This window comes from Fukomys damarensis, unplaced genomic scaffold (genome assembly GCF_012274545.1).
Source record: "Fukomys damarensis isolate Sample0158 unplaced genomic scaffold, DMR_v1.0_HiC HiC_scaffold_24, whole genome shotgun sequence".
Classification (NCBI taxonomy): Eukaryota; Metazoa; Chordata; class Mammalia; order Rodentia; family Bathyergidae; genus Fukomys; species Fukomys damarensis.
The window spans coordinates 71244855-71268035 of NW_022900936.1; the positions used below are offsets into that span (position 1 = coordinate 71244855).

The window sequence follows — 23181 nt, forward strand, 5'->3', positions numbered from 1 at the left end:
TTTTTTTTTTTTTTTTTTGGTTTTGGTGCTAAGGATTAAACCCAGGACCTTACTTACATATGTTAAGCAAATCTACCACTGAGCTAAAGCTCCTGATCCAGTCACTTTTTAAATTTATCTATCTATCTATCTATCTATCGGTATAGGGAATCAAACTCTGGACCTTGCACTTTCGAGGCAGGCGGAGGCACCACTGAGCTAAATCCCTGGCCTCCTTGTCACTTTTATTCTATATGCCAAAGTTGATTACTAGATTGGCACATCCTACCAAATGCTATTCCATGTGCAGAGTCAGAGGCTACTCCTAATTAGGTAACTGGAGAGCATTTAGAATGTATTTTGCCATGCCTGGGATTTAGCTCAGTGGTTCTTGTGCCTGCTTTGTAAGCGCAGGGACCCGAGTTTGATCCCTGGTACCAAAAAAACAAAGAATGGCTTCTAGAATGTATTTTGCCAAGGCACAGAGATGTTAGGCATGGTGGTGTATGTCTGTAATCCCAGCACTCAGGAGGATCACCACAAATTCAAGAGCAGCCTAAACTACATGTTGAAACCCTGTCTCAAAAAAAAAAAAAAAAAAAAAAAAAAAAAAAAAAAAAAAAAACATAAATAAAAAGAAAGACGTGATGGGTTTTGACTGGGAACCCTTAGTCTTAGGAGGAGCAGATGTTAAAAATTAAGACTTTTGGGGGCTGGGGATTTAGCTCCATGGCTCTATACCTGCCTTGCAAGCACAAGGTCATGAGTTCGATCCCAGGTACCCAAAAAAAAAAAATAAATAAAAAATTAAGACTGAGCTAGGTGGTAGCTCATGCTTGTAGTCCCAACACTTGGGAGGCTGAAACTAGAGTTCAAGGCCAGCCTGGAATACACAACAAGTTTGAGGCCAGGTTGGACTACAAAGAGACCCTGGCTCAAAAGGCAGAGACTGCTGTAGGATGAGCCTTCTGCCTTCCTGACAAGCTCGATACCTCACTTGGGGACTTGACCAAGCCCTTTGTTCTTTTCCATCTGACCATAAATGGGCCCTGCTGAACCTAGGGCTGACTGACTCAACTCCCAAAGGGACAAGGACAGTAGGGGCTTGGGAAAAGAATAAGGAGCAAGAAGAGGGCCTCAAAGCGCAATAGCCATCTGGGCATGATGGCATACATCTGTAGTCCCAGCACTCTGAGCCCAGGCTAGCCAGCTGAACAATTCAGCGAGACTTTGACTCAAAATAAAGGCTGGGGAAGCAACTCAGTTGGAAGGCCATGTGTTTGACCCCCAGTACTGTGGTGGATTAGGGGCTACCCTCAGTAGCCAGATAGAGGCTGTTGTCTGCTGTGGAGAAGATCATGGCTGCGTGTGAAGGACAGCAAGGCTAGTGCCATGGCTGAGCTGTGTGGGAGCAGGGCCGGAAGGTGTATGAGTCAAGGACTGTCGGGAATCCGACCTCCCTTAGCAGTCAGGGTTTGAGGTACTCAGTGGGGGGTTGGCTTTTTCCCACCAGGGCTCTCCCTTAAAGCCAGAGTTCCTAACAGGGCTCAGCAGGGCCCCGGATGGGCCTGGATTGTCCAGGAACCCTGGAGTGTAGGCACACTATGGTGTGCACTTGTTCTTCTACAAACAGTTGGCAGTTCTCATCAGCTTCAAAATGCTCCTAGACCCAGAGGACATTCGGTGGCTCCATCAGAGTGCTTCCTGCTGAGGCCGTGGGGATTAGCCTAGCTCTTCTGTAGAGTTTTCAGGGCAGCCTCCCCAAGCAGAGGGACCAGCTTGTAAGTGCATGCTGGGCAGAAGGACACTGCTCTTTGTAAAGCAATTGTGGGCCAGGCTGGGGAGACACTCAGGTCTCGGGAAGGTAGGAATGAACAGTATGAAGCATGAGGTTTCAGCCAGTGCCTCTTTACTGCCTCCTTTCACTGTAAGGACAGCCAGAAGTGACCTAGGGGTTTCCACCCTCTCCTCGAGCAGCACATTGCTTCCTTCCTTCATCAGCAGAGAATGACGTCCCACAAGGCAGTGGAGACCCACTCCCCCCGCCCAGATTATGTGGTCCGCTCAGCCTGCACTGTCCCCTCATAGCCTTACACACTGTAGTGTAACGGGTCTTCTCTCAGCCTTTGGCTGAGTTCCACTGCCCTGCTGCCTCTCCTCAAATGGTTGTTTTAAAGGTATGGCCTTGGGCTGGGAATGTAACTCAGTGGCACTGTGCCTGCCTGGCAAGTGCAAGATCCTGAGTTCGATTCTTGGTACCAGAAGAAAAAAACACACAATACAGGTATGGCCTTAACATTCGATATTAAGGTTCGTGCAGTAGTGTCTAGAATTCTAGTTCACAACATGATCCCCTCAGTGACAAGAGGAAAAGTAAAAGAATATTCATGCAAGAGGCTGGGGATATAGTTGAGTGGTAGAGCACTTGCCTAGCATGCACAAGGCCCTGGGCTCCCTCTCCAGCACTGGAGGGGGAAAAACGAAGCACAGTGATTTGGCGGGATTCACTCCATCTCCAGGGCATGGCACATGTGCAGCATCTACCAGGTCTTTCCCAGTGCCTTGAACTGGGGCGTCTCCTTGGATAGAGACTGGGCCGAGCTCCAGGCATCCTTCAGCCTGGCTGTGGGAAATGCAGCTGGTCCCACTCGCCAACCCAGAGGAGGTAGGAGGCTCTGGTGTCCTTCAGCCATGCACACTGCGAAAACCTGACTGAGGATGCTGTCTGTCTCCCAGCATATTTGCAGGTCGGCCACGCTGGCTGGATGGGGAGAGCTGTACGGACGCTCTGGCTACAACTATTTTTTCTCAGGTGAATATTGAGTAGCCCCTCTTGGTATGAGATGAGAACCCACTCAGAGTCAAGCCCCACAGTGGTATAGCCAGAGGGTGGGAGCAAGCTCATGGAGATGGGCATCCTTTCAGCGGGGAACAGGGGACCCACAGAAGTCACTTAAAATGGAAAGCAGAGCGCCAAACAAGCAGCGTATGTGGGGACAGGAGTTGCGAGGGCTGCCCCTGGGATAGGGGCTGTTCCGGGGATGGGGCCTGGTGGCTCAGCCTGCACCTTGAGCTTCAGGGGAGGAAGCCCAGGAAGGAGCCCTGTGCCCAAAGCCTCAGTGCTGATAGGCTGCTTTCTCTGGCAGGGGGTACCGATGATGCCTGGGCAGATGTTGAAGACGTCACGGAGGAAGACTGTGCTCTTCGGTCAGTGCTGGGTCCCCACGAGCAGGGCTTGGGCTGGGCTATCTGGCCAGTGGGGACCTTGTTTACACCGGCTCTGTCTTCATCCTGGTCTTCCCTCTCATCCACTCGGCTGAAACACTGTGGTTAGTCCACTTGGGAGTTTTCTCCCAGTGCTGCCTGTCTCATCCCTGTGTAGCCTGCAGCCAGGATGAAGGCACTTGACCTTCTCCAGGCGTGTTGCCTCAGCTCCTGGTCTGTTGGCTGAGATAGGCCTCACGAGGCTACATTTGCTTCAGAGCCCACCAGCTCTGAGGTGTGTAGCCAGAGTGGTGGCTGCCAGCCCACAGGTATCACCTAGCACTTCTGGTGCCGGAGCAGAGGGCGATGACTATTGTCCCCACAGAGGACACATGGAAGACGTTTGTAGCTGCCTGACTAGTGTTTGAAATAGAGCTTGATACAAAGCAGTGTTTTGAGTCTCTAAAGAGAGGCAGTGGTCTAGTTCAACTCTTACTACCCCTTTTAAAGAACAGCACTATAAGCCAGTTGTGTGGCCTATGCAGACCTATAATCCTAGCTTAATGGGAAGCTGAGTTAGGAGGATTGATCAAAAGTTCAAGCCCAACCTGGGTAACTTAGCAAGACCCTGCCTCCAAATAAATAAAAGAAGGGCTGGGGATGTAGCTCAGTGTGAAAATTTTGGGTTCAATCCCAAGAGCCACAAAAACCCCTTTGTACGCTGTTTTAGAAAAAGCTCCTTGGAGCGTCTTTAGCTTTTACTGAGCAACTACAGCATGCACAGTAGCGCTGCGTGAGGTCAACTGCCCACACTGGCCTGGCATCTTGCCTCACCCAGGGTCTACCCATTGACCCAGAAAGCTGTGGCTCTCGCTTCTCCCCTAAGGTCCGGTGACCTATGCCCAGCCAGGCCTTCTTTTGCTGCATACTCTGTTCTCTGTAAGGAGACTGCAGAAATAGCAAAGCAGCAGGCATTAAGAAAATATAGGCTGGGCATGGTGGTGCACACCTGTAATCCCAGCACTTGGGAGGCTGAGGCAGGAGGATCACTGTCAGTTTGAGACCAGCCTGGGCTACATAGTGAATTCCAGGTCAGTCTCAACTACTTAGTGAGACCCTGTCACAAAAAACCAAGAAAATGTAATGGTGACAGTTAATTCTGTCTAGTCTACCTTTATCTGCATGCTGATCTGAAGGTAGGTTGGGGATTAGAACAGTGTTCTGCCTCCTTGCTTCACCAGTCTGCTAAGTAGAGGGAATTCAGTCTGTTGATGAAATAGCTCTAAAAAGCCTATCTGCCCAAGAATTGCAGTGTGTTTCATAGTGAGTGAGGCACATGGCTGACGGTGGTCCTCAGTGAGGGGAGGCAAGGAGGAGGGGGGGTCAGCTCCAGCTCACTGCTTTTGGCACCAAGGTTATCTTGAGTCTTCTGGCTCCATGTCGAGCAGTGCCAGAATGCCCTCTCCAGGTCTAGCCACGGATGCTTCCCTTTGAAATGTGTGCCAGAGATGGGGTAATCTCCTAGAAAGTCACCTTCCTGTGCTCTCTGCCTTCAGGCATGGACACCATTTCTGCCAGAGACATCCATGCTTCTTCAACAACAACAACACATGCATGCACGCACACACACACACACACACACACACACACACAAGGGCCACAATCTGGACCTTCTCCCTCTGGCTCTTGATTGCAGGAGTGGTGACATGCACCTTTTCGATAAGGTCAGAGGCTATGACATCCGGCTGCTTCGGTACCTCTCAGTCAAGTACATCTGTGACTTGATGGTGGAGAACAAGAAGGTTAAGTTTGGCATGAAGTAAGTACTCTACAGGGCGTCCCCACCACGAAGCAGGAGGCTGAATGTTCCCAGCCTGCAGGTCAGCGGTTCCTGTGGGCTGGCCCTGTGCCAGGGCTGTCTGCACACTTCTGTTGTGTCTTCAGCAGCCTTTTGGGACAGGCCATGGTACACCTTTGTTTTTGCAGACAGGAAACTGAAGAGGCTAACTTGGCTAAGGTTGTATGATAATGACCAAAGGAGATGGAGTCCCTGGCTAGTCCTGTAGTCCCTCCTCTGGTTGGATAATCTGTTTTTGCCTTGGCTCCCTGGTATATTGAAATCACTTTTAAAATGGAGCAAAATATTCAGTGTATCCAGTTTGCTTCAGTGACTGCTGTTACATAAAAATATATATATGGACCAAATCTTTATATACTAGAGCAAAGCTTTAAAAAATGGAACTGATGTCAGGAAAATGAAATTTTAGAAGCTTTTTCCAAAATTTTGTTTAATGTTTTCTTATATCTCTTTTTGGTACAGGGGATTAAACTCAAGACCTCGCACTTGTAAGGCAGGTGCTGTGCCACTGAGCTAAATCCTCAGCCCTTTCTCCCCGATAGCTTTAGTTGCCCTAAATGGTTGTCTTTGCAGAGACACAGTGAGGCTGAAATCAGAGTTTAGTTTCCTAGGGGTTATTGGTGTGCCTGTACCCTTCCTCCCTTGTCAGGAGGCCCCAGTACTGTGTGTCCCCTGTTTAGAAGTGGCTCAGCAGCAGTTAGAGAAGGCAGTAGACACCCCCAAAACCCCACTTTTCAGCCATATCCTTATTTGGCTGTCACCTCACTTGCCCTCCCAGCTAGCATCATCAGCTGTTGAGGGAAGGTGCTCCTGCAGTCTTGAGTCTGGTCAAGCCTAGAGAAGAAACCTGTCTGGCTTGAGAAGTTGGAGCTGGGGCAGGAAGTTAGATTTCTCAAGGGAGATCATTTGTAACTCTGGAAAAAAAAAAAGCATTTTAACAGAAGGTTTGTTTTAGGTGCGACAATACTCGTGGGGACAGCATGTGTCTTGTGTGTTGATGCTGTAACATTTTGTGTCTGGTAGTGTGACTTCCTCTGAGAAGGTGGACAAAGCCCAGCGCTATGCCGATTTCACTCTCCTCTCCATCCCATACCCAGGTAAGGCATGCTGTTCTGCCAAGTTCTAGGCTTCCCAGGTTGGGCCAGAGGCCGCAAGCAAGCCTTCTGCGAGAGAGCCAGTGTCCTGGAACAGCTTCCACTCCATCCAGGAATCAAATCCAGGCACTGGCACCTGATAACCACGGCCTAGAGCTGTTCACTTCCCTATCCCAGCCTCAGGCTTGCTCAGGTGGCAGAATGTGAAGGTTTTGTTGTTTGATGAGATCTTGCATGATCCAGTGCCCTGTGTACACGTACTTCTGTCTATTTTGTGATACTGGGGATTGAACCCAGGGCCTTCGCACTGAGCTACATCCCCAGCCTTTTTTCACTTTGTATTTTGAGACAGGTTCTTGCTAAGTCACTAAGTTGCCAGGCAAGGCTACGACTTAGTTCTCCTGCCTCCACCTCCCAGAGCTCTGGATGTAAACGCGCATACCACCACGCCCAGGCTCCATGAAGCGCTAAGTGGAAGCAACGTTAGTCATACTGGCACCTGTCCATGCAGAGCTGTCTGTGAAGGTGTGGACCTTTGTGCATGTCTTACCGTGATTAAGCTTGTATGGCCAGGGCCCCGCAAAGCTGATCTGTAGTGGGAGGACACATAATTGTGTCCCTGCACAGAGGCCTCCCCATGCTGCACAGTGCTCTGGTCCGAAAACCTGCATTTGTCTCTGGCACAGTCACACTTGTACCCTCTAGCCAGGCATTACTCCCCTCATTGGACACCAAAACAGTGTTTGCCTAGTTTGTAACTCTCACTGCCTGTTCCTAGGGGAGGTTGAGGACCCTGAACCTCACTGTGAGGCTTGGTGAGCCACAGGGAGTGTGACACCTTACTCCCATTTCCTGGAGTGGCATCTGCCTTCAGCCTTGGTCCTCAGTCTTGGACCCACTTGGCCAGCTAGAACAGCCTTACTTGGAATTGCTGGCCCGTTGGAGGCAATCTGGTGATATTGAGGCCTGGCTCCTGTTGAATGCTGTTCTGGCAGTGCTCTGCCAACTTAGCTTCAGACCCTGAAGCGCTGGATGTAACTCCAAGCCTAGTACGCTGTGTCCTTGAGTGTCAAGTAGGATCCTTTAGAACATGAGGGTAGAGGCGCCTACTTGGGGTAAGGTGCCACAGATCTGCATTGCAGGAACTCAGTAAATGAGTCCGTGGGAAGGAGCCTCTTCCTCCCTAACGCAGCTTAGGCCAGTGCAGAGCCCAGTGCTGGCACTTGGGTTTGGTGGCGTCAGAACAGTGCTGTGATAGATGGATTCTTCCAAAAGCATCTGTGCAGTAGCCGTTGGGTAGCTGTGCAGCTGGTTTTCAGACCTAGCTTCTGACTCCCAGGAGCTATCTCGGGTGCTCCAACCTGCACAGTTCTGTGCCCACAGAATGGCTATGCTGTTGAGGGGCCTGGCAGGGCTTTCTCATATCTCAGATTCAGGTAGACCTCCGTGTTGCTGGAAGAATGAGAACCCCTGCTCCAGAACAGCAGCCCAGCATGTTCTCTGCTGTAGCTTGGCAGCTTGTTACAAGGCTTCCCAGATGTTAGTACTGTTTGACCTAGTTATTTTCTTCATCTGTCATTAGGCCATAATCCAGCTGGCTTGGGGGCCACAGATGTTCATCCCAGTGTCCGTTTGTAATAGCAAATTTAGGGGTGTGTTTTCATTAACCAGGAAGAGGATTAAGTACATGATATCTTCATCAGTAAAACTATTACATAGCTCTAGACAAATCCTCAAGATGAACGAAATTATATGAGTGCCCTACCAACTATGTCATAGACAAAGTGCTTCTGGAAAGGTTAATAGGAAAGATGTCAGAATGTTAAGATCTGTCTGTTTTTAAGTCCTTCATCTGATGATTGATTGGGGGGGAGGGTGGCATGAGTTCAGCTGTAATTAAAGCTGGGGTTGAAAAGAGATCCCTGCTGCATACCACACCCAGATAAAAGCAGAGGAGAAGCACTTTTACTTCATATACTTATGTCCTTGAGTTTTTTTTACACACCTATATTAGGGTGTTTTGTATTGTTTTTTTGTTTTGAGACAGGGTCGCACTCTAATTCGGGCTGGCTTTGAATTCACTGTGTAGCTCAGGCTGGCCTTGAACTCACAGCAGTCCTCCTGCCTCAGCCTCCCAAGTCCTAGAATTACAGGTGTGCACCACCATGCCCAGCTACTTGTCTGTGTTACTTTTTAAAAAGAAATAAAGTGACCAGTATCCAAACCAAGTCATGAAGTGCACCCTGTTGCCATTTAAGGAATCTCTCTATCCTGGAAGTACTCCGAGGCCCACGCAGGACCCTCAGCAGTGTCAGTTCTAGCTCTAAGTCACTTGGCCTCAGACAGGACCTTGGGGACGAGAGTGTTCTGGAAATAGTTTCATACCAGCATGGATGGGGCCGAGCCTCTGTGCTAATTTGTCTTCTAAGTGGGCTGTTGCTGTCACCCTGCTTGCCCTCCTTCTCTCTTGCCTGCCCCATAGGTCCAGAGGCCTTTCCTGGTAATGAACATCAGACATTGCCCCAGGTACTGGGGCTATTTTAATCTGTCTGCTTCTCACAAAAGCTGCTTCTGCATCATGGGCTCATCTGTGCTCAGCCCAGGGCACTCGATGTTGATTTGAGCAACCAGGGCTTGGGAAAGCAAAGCACTTCACAGGGATAGAGGTAATTGTTGTCCCCTCTCAGCCTGGCCTCACAAGCTCCAGGCCTCATCTGGTATTTATAGTGCTTCTTCCTTCGGTGAGGCATTGGAACAGGCTGAAGTGTTATACCTGGAGGTTATTTCTTGGCCTCTTACTCAGCAAGGCCTAGGGGATTAGAGTACAGAAGTATATGTGCAACATAGGGGCTGGGTCCCCAGATCTCCCTTTCCACGGGACCCTGCCTGGTTTTTCTGCAGCAGCCTCACACAGGAAGTAGATCTGAGAGTTACTACAGAAATCCTCATGTGTGTTGTTGGTCGAAGGCCACTTCCACAGTACCGGGACAACTTTTGTCTTCTGGGACCACATGACCACCTCTGCAGTGTGAGCAGAGCCTCCAGAATAACAGGGCGGGCTGGTTGCCACCAGGAGCCCACTCAGGCCGGGGCTGCCTATGCTGTGCTGGTGGGTGGTGCAAGCCGTGACATAGAGAGGCCTCCACTCTGATGGTGGCAGCCCCCCAACCACAGCATAGATTTCACTGAGCCCTGGGCTGGCACTGTGGACTCCTTAGAGCAGCAGCACATAGCAGTGGGGGCTGCCACCTAGGGCCATCACACCAGGGCTATGCTTTTCCTTCTGTCATTTAGCCTAAAACAGCTGGCTTACAAGTAGGAAACCAAGGTTTGGGGCTGGAGATGTAGCTCAGTGGCAGAGTGCTTCCCCAGCACTGGGGAAAAAAAGGCTGAAGAGATGCTAATCAGCTACACGCGCACCTGGGATCTGGAGCTGGCACTGCTGCTGAGCCCTACTTTCCTCTGCTCCTCCTGTAGCAGCCTTGCTCTGCTGGAGTTTCTCAGGGTTTTTCTCAGGTGATGCACAAAGCACCTCTTCGCCTGGTGGTGGTGTCATTTTGAGCCTCTGCTAGGGTTCAGGCACCACCTGCCCTTCTAGCACGTTGGACTCTTGAGTCCTCCCTAAGACCTGCAGGCAGGGATCACTGCCTGTTTTGGAGCTGCTGAAGACTGGGCCTCTAGCTATGTAGCACCTTGGAGAGGTGTGGCCGGCCTCCAGCGTGAGCCAGCCTTTGTCTGCTCAGCTTGGCACCACAGGGACTGGTAGGGCGGGGGCCTGCAGTGGGGCAGTGATTGGTGACCAGTGTGCTAAGAAGGAAGGAGTGACAGGTGAGAGGAAGCCAGGCCCTGCTTTTTGGCTCTCGCCTGCCCACCCCTGTCTTACCCTCTCAGCCTCAGCCTCATCAGAGCCACTGGTATGGAGAAGCTCGCAGGACCAAGGAGCAGCCTGGGCTCTTAGGAGACTTCAGGCCAGGCCATGAGGTGTCATAACTCTGCCTTCCTTTTCCAGGCTGTGAATTTTTCAAGGAGTATAAGGACCGGGATTACATGGCTGAAGGGCTAATATTTAACTGGAAGCAGGTATGCTCAACGATGTTCAGCCTGGTCTTGTGAACACTTACTTCCTCAGGAGAAGTACCCTACAGTATCTACCCTTTCCTGTCTCTTGTTGCCTGAGTCTGTTGGATGTGTCTCTTCCCCATTTGCTTGTGTATGCGTGTTAAATTATCATAGGTACTTTCCCCACCTTCTCGTGTATTCCGTTCTTTTCTTTCTTTTTTTTTCTTTTTGTTGTTGTGTTGTCACTATACTGGGAATTGAACCCAAAGCCTTTGCACTAAGCTATATCCTCATCCCTTTCTTTTTTTTCTTTGGTACCGGGGATCGAACTTGGATCTTGTGCTTGCAAGGCAAGTGGCGGCACCACTGAGCTAAATCCCCAGCCCCCCAGCCCTTTTTTAATTCTTTATTTTCTATTTTATTTTGTCCAGGCTAGTCTCAAACTTGTGATCCTCCTTCCTCAGCGTGCTGAGATTACAAGTGTGTGCCATTGTGCCTGGCTGTTTTCCTTAAAGACATTTTCTAATTTTTTTTTTCCTGGTACTGGGGTTGAACTCAGGACCTTGCGCTTGTGAGGCAGGCGCAGTACCAATGTGCTAAATCCCTGACCCCCTTAAAAGCATTTTTCAGGGAGAAGATGGGGAAGACCTGTCTCCTCCACTCTCATTGTGAAGACCCAGAGCAGCGTTTTGTTTCTTTTCCCATCAGCGGGCACAGGCTGAGGCTTCCTGTGTGGTCTTACCTATCTCCATGTCAGACCCTTCAGTGTGTGATAGGACAACTCCACTTGGCCACAGTGCTCTGGATAGTTTGGTTTTTAAGCTGTTGGTCCTGGCATAGCACAAGCACCTGGCCCGAAAAAAGCAAGTGCTGTGAAGGGGCGTTGGGGCTGTGATCTGCCTGGCACCACAGCCTCCGCTGGTAGCGAGTCTACATCTCACAGGTGTCACTCTCTCCTCAGGACTATGTCGATGCTCCTTTGAGCATCCCTGACTTCCTGACCCACTCTCTGCACATTGACTGGAGCCAGTATCAGGTGAGCATCTGATTGGGAGGGCAGGGCAAGGGCTGGGTGCCAGGGTGCCATTGGTGCTGCAAGACTCGCAGTGCAGGGGAGGAGGCACTTAGCTATTTTACTGTATCTCTCCTGCCTCGTTCTTGGCCCAGAAAATCAAAGCTTTTGGAGTGTGAATCATTAGAAGATGTGTATCCACCAGGGGACCTTATGGAGTTTGGTTTTCCAGATCTGGGCTTCACTGACGTTTTTCATTTTCCTTTTAAATATGTATTCTGCTGTAGGAAGTGTAGAGCTGCTTACCTCATTTGATAGGAACTTTAAAATGATTCCATTGTGTTCCCCTGTCACCATCACCATAGAAGGAACCCAGCCCTCCATCTTGTTTAGTCCACACAGGCTGAAGGCCACCGATAATCTCCCTTGCCACTTGTTTCAGACAGAACAAGTAGCCTTGTACTGCCCCCTCTTTCCCATGCTCTGCGCCCTCTGCCTGGCTGCCCCTCTCGGCTTCCTCTGTCTGGCTGACACACTGCCCTTCAGGATTTGGCTGTATCTACTTCAGGAAGACTTCCCTGATTTACCTTCTCTCCTGGATGCTTGTGTTTATGTTCCCATTAACTCTGGGCACATCTATCCTGGAATTTTCCACCAAGCTGTAGTCACTGCTTTGGAGATCTTTTGTGAGCTCCAGGAGCTCAGGGGACTCACGGTTTGTTCATCCGCAGCATAGAAAGAGGCACAGGGTCTTGCGCTTGCAAGGCCAAGCCAGTAATAGGAAGAAACACCTGCTCCCTGCTGTTACCCCTTCCCCATGTCTGGACCTCTCACCTGGCCTGGGGGTCTCCCTGGTTCAGGCCCTACCTGCCAGAATTAGACAGATTGCCCCCCCCACCTCTTTCTCTGCTTGCCTAGTGCCAGGGAGGTCTGTAAAGGCAGTCTGTTTTCTTTGTCCCAGCCCCCAGTCAAAGGGCAGGTACTCAGCAGCCTTGTACATGTGCACAGGAGGATGATGTCACAAGTCCCCATCAGGTGTTTGTGCGGGGAAGGAGTTTCAGGGAAGAGAGCAGGCCAGTGTTTCTCACCCAGTAGCCTAGAGAAGGGGCAGGTTTGGGAGGCTGATGAGGCTGTGCCTGAACAGTCAGACTTGACGTCTTCCTCAGTTTGCTATATGCGGAGGGCACCTGTGGGCCCTGCCCTGAGCTACCCTTCTTTCAGTTCTTCCTGGCACCACTTTTCTTCTCAGATGCAGACTGGGTATAGTAAACTCCGTGCCACATGAAGTGTGGGAGGAGGAGCTCTGCTGTACCGGGCTCCTCTTCCTCGGCCCTGCTCGCCAGACTCTGTGCCCTTGAGCAGAGTTGACAATGTCTGTGGCAGTTGTAGCCAGGTGCAAATGTTAGCCCAGTGTGCAAGTGTCCCTGGAGGTAAAATGCCAGATGGTTGTCGTGGTACTAAGGAAACAGGCTGCTGTTAGCTGACTCCAGGGCAGGAAGGTGGCCGGTTGGCCCATCACAGGAGCTTCTCTCATGAGGCTACCTCTTCAGTGCTGCCTCGCTACTGTGTCTCCGTGGGCCTTCTATCCTATGTCCTCTTCAGCCAAGGATGAGCGCTTCCCTTTCTGCCCCTCAGACTATGGTCCCAGGGCTCCTTCACCTTCACCTTCTAGGTGATCTTATCCTCTGTCCACTCCAGGTTCTTGCTTCCGGGAGTGCAATGGGCCAGCCTCTGTTGTAGTTCCTTTTCTTGTTACTGAGACAAAAATACCTAGTACCCAAAGTTAAAGGAGGAGAGGTTTATTTAGCTCAGTTTGTAGAGGTTTCAGTTCATAGTTGGCTGGCTCCAAGGTAGAGTGGTACAGCAGAAGGGCATGGCAGAGCAGGGAGGCAGAAGGCAGCAAGCCAGCAACAGAACAACCAGTGACAAGCTTCTTTGTGTCACTTTTATCTGATTCAGGCTACCCACCCTTAGGGCAGTAGCGCTCACCCTTAATCCTAGCATCACACTGTGAGTCAATCCTTGCAGCACATCCTTCCTCACAGCATCACACACCCTCGATCCAGCCACCTATGAAAAGCCCCACATGAAGCTTTGGGGGTACATCTATGACCACATGAGGCTCTGGAGGGACATCTAGACACAAGCCACAATAGCCTCCTTGTGACCCCCGACTAACCCTTCTGCAAGTATCCTCCCTGCAGCCAACCATCTGAGATGGAGTTGGCATAGCCTACTATTTACCCTGGAGCTCAGAGCTGACCCCCAGTTCTCTTGGCATCTGTTTTCTTGTTCACCAGTACACTGTCCCCGGGAAAACTCTCCAGTCCTGCCTTGTCCCTGTGTGTGGTCTAGGCCAGGCCTCTGTCACCTCAGGGCAGAGCACCACACGAGCAGGGGCCACCCTGAGAATAACCAGAAATAGTGAACATAAGGCGCTAGTTAGAGCCTGGCTGATAGTGAACACTCAGCTGATAGAGTGAGGCCACCATGATCAGCTCTGCCTTAGACCCACCATGGCCCTACCTCACATGTTCCTCAGCACACAGCCCGTGGCACCTCCCCTGATCTGCCCAGCTCAGGCAGTCTTGCCTGGCATGCTCGGAGCCCTTCTGACCCATCCGTAGCCATCAGAAGGCCTCCTTCCAGCTCTTTGCAGGAAGGGCACTTTTCTCTGTCAGAAATACATCTCCCTCCTCTTGTTCACACTCGCCCATGTCATCCCCTTCAAAGCCCTCTGTGATGGTCACCACACAGGCGTGACGCTGTCTTCCCTCTCCTGTGAAGTTGTAAGGCCGGGGTCATCGTTGACACCTTTGTGATCCCCAGTGCCAGACCCACAGGAGCCATGCAGTTCACTGACGGCTGAGTGAGGGAATGAATAAGTGAGTAGCAGGAGCAGTCGTGGGTGCACATGTGTCTTGCTGCTCTCTGACTCTTGCTCTCTGAGCCCCAGACTCTTGTGTCTTTATTCCAAGCCTCCCTGGGCTGTGATATCCCTGAGCTGCCCCCAACCATGGCTGGCAGTAAGAAACATTCTGCAGGGGCCTCCTGCTCCCTGAGCCTTAGAGAGACAGAGACAACAAGACCACTTCTGCCCTCTAGGGAAAGACTGCCTGTCACGCATATGGTGGGTCTAAGCAGTGTCCACAGAGATGACCACCCATAGAGATGATAAAAGAACTGGGCCAATGGAGGGCATGTGGGGCTTTGCCAGCCAGAGCAAGTGCTCTAGGCACAGAAACACAGGTAGAGGTACAACTGTTCCTTGGTTCTGCTCCCAGAGATGCTTTCATGGTGTGCATAGTGTGAGTTAGAGGGGCACCTGGATCTGTGCAGCAGTGTTGTTAGACATATTTCTTTTGAGGTAGAGTCTCACTGTGTGCTTCAGGCTGGCCTTGAACTCGTGGCAATCCTGCCTCGCCCTCCCAAGTACTGAGATTACAGGCGTGCGCCATCACACCTGGCTAGACCTGTTTCTTACTCTGCCGTTAGGGCACAGTCCCCCGTAGTGTAGCATGTGACTTTGGGTACATGGACTGCAGAGTTTGCCTTGTGTGGCCTTGAGCCTCCTCCCAGTCTGGCTCCTCATTCAGCTGTAGACAGACACATCTCACCCTGACTATTGGCACCTGACCGACCATTGGCTGCCAGGGTTGTTGGTGCTCACAGCTCCAGGCCTTGGCCCCTGCTGGCTGCTGCAGTCTCCCCAGCCCACTTGGCCCCCTCTGACCTGCATGCTGCATGGCTCCTACCTCCTGCTCCCAGGAGAATCCCAGCTCTCAGGGAATCTCTTGGCAGTGTGTGTCTGACGTGTTGAACCAGTGAGGCGAGAGACCCGTATGCTCCTCCAGGTAATGACTTCATCAGCACAGCATTGCAGTGGCATCTCCTGAGCTACTGAAAATGGGTCAGAACTCTCCAGGGGCGTGGGAGGGTCAGGTCTGTGAGCCTCTTTTAAATTCCCAGGAAAATCATTGCAATTACAGGTGCCGTTTTCCCCTGCCCCCGGGAAGTGCTCTCGCTCTGATGTTGCCACTCTCCCTGCACAGCCCTGGATGTGCATGGGCAGTCATGTCCTCAGAGAATAGAGGCTGTCCCCAGCCAGGGAAGAGGGCTCTGCAGAACTGGGTCAGGCCCTGCTGTGGAATCCCAGATTCAGAGTGGGCTGCCTGAGAGCCTCTGGTCTGGACCTCCCACTTGGACCAGAATGGAGGCTCTGCTCTCTTTAAGGCTCTTGCTTATTTCCCATCTTCTATCTCATGGGCTTCCTGTTAGAAAAGATTTTGTCTGCTCAGCAGATTGCATTTATTATTCATCAAAAGACAATATGTAGTGAATAGCAGTAGAACTGAGCAGGATGTGTTTGAACAGGCTGCTCCCTTCACTGGTCTGTGGGGTGTGGTGAGTGCTGAAGGGATGACTGACCATGTGCAGACACTGCTGCCGGAGTGGGGCTCTTTGTTTCCCTTATTGAGGCCTTACTGGCCGTGCTGGGCCTCTGAGATTGGGGGCTGTTGAGTGCAGCTATTTCCATCCTCCACTGGAGTGGTAAGATAACATCCCCTCCACAGGGGGTGGTAGCAGGAGCTCTCAGCTGGGGAATGCATGTCTCACATTATCTGGGATTTGAGACCTCTGGCCTGAGACCAAAAGTTTTGGTGCCCAGGAATAGCATTTTCTTTCGTTCCTTTCTTTCCTTTCTTGTGTATGGTGCTGGGGATAGAACCAAGGCTTCATCCATGCTAAAGCATGTGCTCTCCCACAGAGCTACACACCCAGCCATTGTTTTATTTTTTTAAATACCCTATATTTCAAGTCTCAGGACCTATTCCTAGGCCCCTTTTGTCTCTGTCTTATCCAACAGAGTTGGGACCTGGTGCAACAAACACAAAACTACCTGAAATTGCTGCTTTCCATAGTTAACAGCGATGGTGAGTCTCTGAGCCCCCAAACTGTTGTGCCTTTAGGGTGTTCCCAATTTCTGACACCCTGACTGGGATCTGGTGGGGTCACACTGCCTTCTACACTGTGGGAGAGGAATTGAGAATCCTAGAATCCTCAGGCTGGGCCAGGTTTGTCCATTGAAGCTTCCTTCCAGGTCTATGTCCCTACAACCCTGGAAACAAGGTAACATTACCTTCTGAGCCACAGCCAGGATGGTGCCCTGCTCAGCTGGCTTTTGAGTTGTGCACCTCAGTGTTGGGAACAGGGAGTCAGGATGGGCCTCTCCTCCAGAAGGAGGAGGCCTGAGGTGCCAGCATCAGTCCCAACTGCCTGTCCAGTCCACCCAAGCCCATGGGGGCCGGCTCTGTGGGGTGCACATTCAGTTCACATGGGCCTTCTGCTTGCTGTCCCTTGATCAGGACTCTGCTTGTTGTTTGAACAGATAGGCCTTTTTGGTTCTACAGATCTAAACAGTTCTGTCAGCAGAGCTAAACATCAGATATAAAGATTCTCTCCCTATTTCTTAAAACTACTGTCTCAGTAGTGTCCTGGCCAGTGGCCATAGTGGACTTGTCCTGCTGTCTAGTTCCCCCAGGAGTGATGAGTCTGAGCATGTGCTCATTGCCCAGTGTGGGGTGGGTCCCTATTCTGTGGACAGAATGGTATGTGTTAAAGAGGTCCCGTGCCAACCCCTGGAGCCTGGCTCTGGTGCTCTAGCAGCGGCTGTCTCACATCTGCAGGGGCTTCTGGAAATTGTATCTGGAGCACTAATGGTATTAGCCCAGGATACCAAATATCATAAAATTCCAACAGCCCTCTACAGTGAAAAATTATCCCACCTCCCCAAGATCAAGGGAAAAAAGTATTAATAATGCCTTCCTGAGAAAGGCTAGGCAAAGGACTGTCCAGGCTGGACCACTTCCCCAGAAGCTCACTGGGAACTGTGGCCAGAAAAAAGGATTCTTTGGACAGACAGATTGCCCACGCTGGGCCTTCTCAGGGACTAAGCTGGAAAAGAGCCTTGGGGAAGCCCCTGAGGAAGGGAACGAGGGTGGTCTGGCTCCCTCTCATCACCTGTTTGATTCTCTTCTGGGCTCCTGTCTTGGCTGTTGGAGCAGATGACAATGGGCTGCTGGTGCACTGTATCTCAGGCTGGGACCGGACCCCCCTCTTCATCTCTCTCCTGCGCCTTTCCTTATGGGCTGTAAGTATGGGTGGAGGCCCTACAGCTGGCCTGATGGGGTACCTTAAGATAGCCACAAGAAGCAGGGAAGATTTGGGGTGAGGAACCCACTAGGCAGGTGTCATGCTTATCCCTGTTCCTGTGACATCACTGGGTCTGGGTCTGGAAGTGTGTTCTACCCAGGGATGGAGAGCAGACTATGTCATGTGAGGGCAGCTTTGTTCTTTTTTGGGGGTACTGGGGATCAAACTCTGGTCCTTGCGCTTGCGAGGCAGGCGTTGGAACCACTGAGCTAAATCCCCAGCCCAGAGAGCAGCTCTCTGATCTCATCGTACCTTGGTGATCTCTCCCAGGATGGGCTCATCCACAGGTCCCTGAAGCCTGCTGAGATCCTCTACCTAACTGTGGCCTATGACTGGTTCCTCTTTGGGTAAGCCTTTGCGGGCATCAGACTGGGGCAAGGCGGTGTTTGCACTTCTGCCTGAGCAGTGTGGTGGCTCCCACTTGAGGGTCAGAAGTGAAAACAGCTCCACTTCTGAAGGACTGAAGATGCTCACTGGCCCTACTGGCTGCCGTGGTCCAGAAACAGCCTGTCCCTGGGGGGTGGGTCCCCCACCTCAGCTTAGTGCTACCCCTGCTGACCTCCTCACCCCTCCTTTTTCAGGCACATGTTGGTAGATCGGCTCAGCAAAGGAGAGGAGGTGAGTGCCCCTCATGGACTGTGAGCACATCTTGGTCCTGGCTCAAGGGACATAATGGCTATCTGTGTGGTTGCCACATTGTGGGGCAGGCAGTTCCTTGGCCAGGGTCCTCGGCCTTGAACGAGGTGGCCTGTGCTCTGCTCAGACTGTTATGGTGGGAAGAGAGGTGCACAGCACCCACCAGTCTGGGCTGCAGGTCCCCTTGGGCCAGGGTAAGAACACTGGCAGTTGGTGTGAGCAGTTCCTTTGTTTCCTGTGCTGAGCTCTGGAGACAGTTTCTTCCTCACTGTCTTCTCTGTCTACCCAGAGTGGTCTGTGCCCCTCTGTAATGTGGGGCTCCCCAGGGGCCTCGTCTCACCGCCCCCTTCCCTCTGGTGTGCTCAGTGCCTTCCTCCTGGCCCTACCCCCAGCCTTCTGCAGCTTCTGCACTCTGCCCGCTCAGGGTGCTGTTTTCCCAGCACATGCACCTGGAGTCAGGCTGCAGTGTGTCCCTGGCTGTCCTGCCTGTTTCCAGGGTGACCTTGGGTAATGTGTTCAACCTTGAGTCTCCTGGTGCCTGGCCGAGACCTGATCCCACCAGCATGGCACGTCCCTGGTGGTAGCACATTCTGGTGCGCCCCCCCCCCATCTCTCTGAAGCATCTCTCTCCTCTTTCATCCTGAGCCTGCCTCCTTCCTGGGCATCTGTCTTATCTTGCACTGCTTTCTTTTGTTCCCCTCCTCAGCTGCTCCTCTCCCTTCCAAATACCTTCTTCTGAGCACTTATCGCATCTGCCAGGCCTGCAGAGCTCATAAGCCTGCTCCTCAGAGGCCTCAGTGAACTCTGTCAGAGGCAGCGACTTTGGAATTGAAATCTGGGTGGAAAACCTTTGTAAGTCTCTTAGCTGGGGATGTAGCCAGAGCTTCAGGACATTCTGTCCTCCACACCATCTCCCTCTGCCCCTAGAAAAGGCCAGCGGCTGCCTTCAGATACACAGGACAAAGAGGGGGCTGCGGTCAGTCCTTGTGGCATCAGCTGAAGCAAGTTTTTAGCTGGGAGCTTGGTCTTGGGGGTGTGGGCTTTTCTCTTACCTCACCCTGGCACTGACAGACAAGCCTATTAATTAAATACATCTTTTTTCCCACCTCTGCCTGAAGACTAGAGAGTCTGATGAAAAGCTCTTTAATTTTATGTACCATACCATTTTCACAAGGGCCTAATCTGGCCCTTTTCTGCTCTTTGAAGAAACCCTGTGCATGCAAGGGGGTTCTGGCCACAGCTTCAGGGATTAGTGGACTGGAACCTCCTGTTGTACTTTCTGGGGGCCCCTGGACTAGGGCGCTGGCTGGACTAGGACTGAGGTCTTGCTTGTGGGGATGGAGTATAGCCAGAGGCCAGAGCATCCTGCTGCCCATCTCCCACTTAAGACCTGAACCTCACAGCTCTTGACCAAGGCCAGCTCCCCGACCCTAGGCCTCCTGATCTTGCTTGCAAGGGCCCCCAGTGGGACTCCTTTGCCCTCCCTGTGTTCCTGCTGTGTCATTGCTCCCTACGCCCCTCACCTCCCTCCCTGCTGTCCTTCCTATCAGCCTCCTCTCTGAGCTCTTAGATGAGAAGTAGGGGAAACTGCTGTTCTCTTCATCCGTTTTAACAGGTGAGGATGTGTGTTGCATTTGAAGAGGGTTCGAGCACTCTGAATTGATCTCTTACAGTTCCCAGGAAGGAAACATCTTTCCTCACCTGAACCCAGCCCAAGGGCATCTACCAGGCCCTGCTGAGCCCTTTCCACCACCCCATACCATTTGTGGGCCAGGAAATCCAGCGGGAGTCGCCCAACCCCCAAGCAGGCTGTTCCCCAGCAGGGAGATAGGCCAGAACAGCTGGCTGCCGACCCTGGGGCTCAACCACCTTGCTCCTTCTTACTGTGTGGAATGCTGTCTTTTCACCTTGTGCTGTTTTTTTCTCTTTCAGATTTTCTTTTTCTGCTTCAATTTTTTGAAGCATATCACCTCTGAGGATTTCTCAGCCCTAAAGACCCAGAGGTAAGCAATACAGCCAAGAGCCGCTACTGGCACACTAGGTCACGGCATGTTGAGAAGGACTGCTTCAGCGCAGGTGGGGTCTCACCACCTAACTAGGAGTGCAGACTTGTACTCCCTCCCCTGCCAGGTGCCCCTGGTACAGAGGCTTTCCTGCCTGGAGTCCCACTGGCAGAAACGCTGAAGTGATAAGTGGTCTGTGTGACTGAGTGCACAGGGTGTGTTACTGCAAGGAGGACTCCCACTCTCCTGCCCCCGATCTGATGGTCACCCTTTGGGGATGACCGGTCTGCGCACCGGGCAGCCCCAATGAGGGGCCGAAATCTGCTTCCCTTCTGGAAGGTGCAGGCGGCTTGGCTAGCAATTGCTTTAGTTCCCCATGAGACCGTTCTGAGTTGATTTGCCTTCCTAATCCCAGCTTGTCTTATGTTGGGCCAGACTTGGGCTCTGAGATGGACAAGCTGATGAGAGGGTAGCTGTGCTGGCCTTGGGAACCTGTATACCGTGGCAGACAGGACCAGGTGGGCGGGACCTGCTCCATGAATTTCAGCAGATAGGAGCTGCTTTCCATTGATGGTAGGGGTTGGGGACAGGAGACCCCAGCTGGAGCTAGAATTCCCTGCTCTGGGTTCTCTTTCCAGGAGGAAGAGTTTGCCAGCGCGGGATGCAGGCTTCTCTGTGGAAGATATCTGCATGCTAAGTGAGTCCTGGGTCCAGCCAGTTTCTTTTCTCAGCACAGCTTTCTGGGTGTAGCCTCTGCCAGAACTGTTCAAGAAGCTTCTTTGTCCAGCCGGATGGTGTAGGGGACGTGGGGACCAACAGCAGGTAGAGACAGCATGCTGACCTGTGGCCCTGGCCCTTTTTCAGGGCGAAGAGACAGAGGTAGCACCACCAGCCTTGGCAGCGACTTCTCCCTGGTGATGGAGAGCTCACCGGGTGCTATGGGGAGCTTCACCTACGAGACTGTGGAGCTGGTCCCTGGCGGAGCACAGGCTCAAGCAGCTTGGTGAGGGACAGACTGGCAGCTGTGGTGAGGGCTGCCAGCCCCAGGGAGTCCTAGGAACAAAGGGCACCCTGACTGAAGGCCTGGGAGCTTATCGCTGCCCCCTGCCATCTGCACTGGGCCTCAGAGGCAGCCATCTCTTTGGTGAGGGTGCTGTTCAAGGTGGCCCAGGAGCAGAAAGGGCAGGGGGCTCCCTGTGGGACCAAAAAGCAGCAGCTGGAGGTAGGGGGAGGCTGGCTCATTGGGGGTTTATAGAGGAGAAGGCTTCCTGCATGTGTCCTGGGCAGCTGCGGGGAGAGACAGTAAAAGGTGAGTGCAAAGTGAGTGTAAGCAACTGTGAACACCTGTGTGAGGGTCATTCTTCTGAGAACCCTAGCACACGCTCAGGGTTTTGCATAGCGTTGGCAAAGAGGGAGGGAGGCAATTACTGAGTCCTTAGTTTCAAAGCAGTTTCTGACCCGCTGTCTCACTGGTGGGCCAGTGTGAACTGGGTACCACTGTCCTCCTCAAAGCCCACTTCTGCTGGTGCCCGTGGACCTGAGGGAGCACTGGGACAGAAGACATGAAGCTGGGCCCAGGACACAGGAAGGTTGTCAGGGGTACACCTTGAGCTGCCCTGCCAGCAGCCCGGCTGTTCCCCACAGGAGGAAGAGTCACTCCTCGTCACCACAGAGTGTGTTCTGGAACCGGCCACAGCCCTCAGAGGACCGCCTGCCTTCCCACCAAGGGCTGATCGAAGCCAAGTCTTCTAGCTCCTCATCCTCAAACCATTCTGACAACTTCAGGATGGGTAGCAGTCCCTTGGAGGTCCCCAAACCCAGGTGAGGCCCTCCCTAGCCCTGTGATGTATGGAGGCAGCCAGTCTTTCCCTTCACACCTCCGCTGGTGTCTCCAGGCAGAATCCCAGCGGGGTTCCTGGACATATGGCCTGCAGGGCAGCAAATTTCAGCGGGTAGAGATCCGACAAAGGCTGGTGCCTGGAACAGTTTGAGAGTCCTTCCTGGAGCCCTGGCAGAACGTAGGAGCACAGGGGAAGTGAGGCCGCCTCAGGCCACCTCCACACAGCGCCCTGAGGCCACCCAGTGTGGGTGGAGCCATGAGTCTAGACCCTCTGGGCTCTCACATTCTTTGCTGAAATTGTTGGGCCATAGAGAGAACAGAGAGTAGGAGCATGGCTGGGTGTGTCCAGGAGAACCCTTGCTAGGAAAGGAGCGGCCCTGGGCACTGAGGTAGTTTGCTTCCTGGGAGAGGTTAAAGCTGAGCTCTGGGCGGGGCTTCACATTGAGGGAGGGTCTGGTGCTGGACTCTGCGAGGAGGAGACTGTCAGTTTCCATTTATGTCCCCAAGGAAGGAATCCTGTGCGTTGCTTTGTTTTCTAAAGCTTTAAGAACGTCCAGCCTTTCAGAAGAGAACAAAGCAGTTCAGGACTTAGGAGGTCCCTGATAAATCTCAGAGTAAAGCGGCCTTTTACCAGGATCACCGTTCAGTCCAGCTCTGCCACATAATGTCCATGTGACTTTGAAACTCAGTTTCCCCTTAGCAGTAGGTCTGTAATAAGAAGCCGCAAACCTTTTGGAACTCTGTCCCTCATGATCATTTGAGTGTTTTTTGTTTTTTGGGTACTGGGAATCGAACTCAGGACCTTGTACTTGCAAGGCAGGCAGAGGAATCACTAAGCTAAATCCCCGGCCCCCTCATGGTCATTTGAGTTTTCTCTGGGTAGAAGCAGACAGTGGTGGAAGGGATGGAGGAGCTGTATTCAGTGGGAACTCGGGACTGTGCTGGCCAGGAGGTTGGTGTGCTTAGCCTGCAGAAAGCCCTTTCAGCTCAACACTGAGTGGTGGAGCTGAGTCTGTAAAGCCCCGGCCAGGGGCCCTTCCCCACAGGAGTGTCAGGGGGTTGCAGCTGAACACAGCAGGGCCAGGTGGACAAGTCCACATGTCCACGCCCTCACGCACCCTGCACGTGAGGGTCCCTGTGTGCCTCTGCTGTGCCCCTCGCCTGCACACCTGGCTGCCCTCAGGGCTGCTTATGGCTGTGGTGGCACTGTGGGACACTTGATGTTACGGGCTGTGGTTCTTTTTCTCTGTGGTTTCTTTTTGCTCTTTTTCTGCCTGTGCAGT

The 23181-nt window shown here is 52.2% G+C and overlaps 1 protein-coding gene across 5 annotated transcripts in view; it reads left to right on the forward strand.

Moving 5' to 3' along the window:
* Mtmr14 (myotubularin related protein 14) overlaps positions 1-23181 on the forward strand; it is a 49018-nt gene that overhangs the window by 17446 nt on the left and 8391 nt on the right. For all 5 annotated transcript variants that reach the window (XM_033768095.1, XM_033768096.1, XM_033768097.1 and 2 more), the window contains 14 exons: positions 2716-2791; positions 3126-3186; positions 4880-5002; positions 6065-6138; positions 10145-10215; positions 11156-11230; positions 16074-16140; positions 17272-17357; positions 17690-17766; positions 18001-18037; positions 19988-20058; positions 20697-20755; positions 20923-21061; positions 21703-21879. In XM_033768095.1, the coding sequence (XP_033623986.1) occupies positions 2716-2791; positions 3126-3186; positions 4880-5002; positions 6065-6138; positions 10145-10215; positions 11156-11230; positions 16074-16140; positions 17272-17357; positions 17690-17766; positions 18001-18037; positions 19988-20058; positions 20697-20755; positions 20923-21061; positions 21703-21879 (1193 nt within the window). The remainder of the gene's footprint in view (positions 1-2715; positions 2792-3125; positions 3187-4879; positions 5003-6064; positions 6139-10144; positions 10216-11155; positions 11231-16073; positions 16141-17271; positions 17358-17689; positions 17767-18000; positions 18038-19987; positions 20059-20696; positions 20756-20922; positions 21062-21702; positions 21880-23181) is intronic.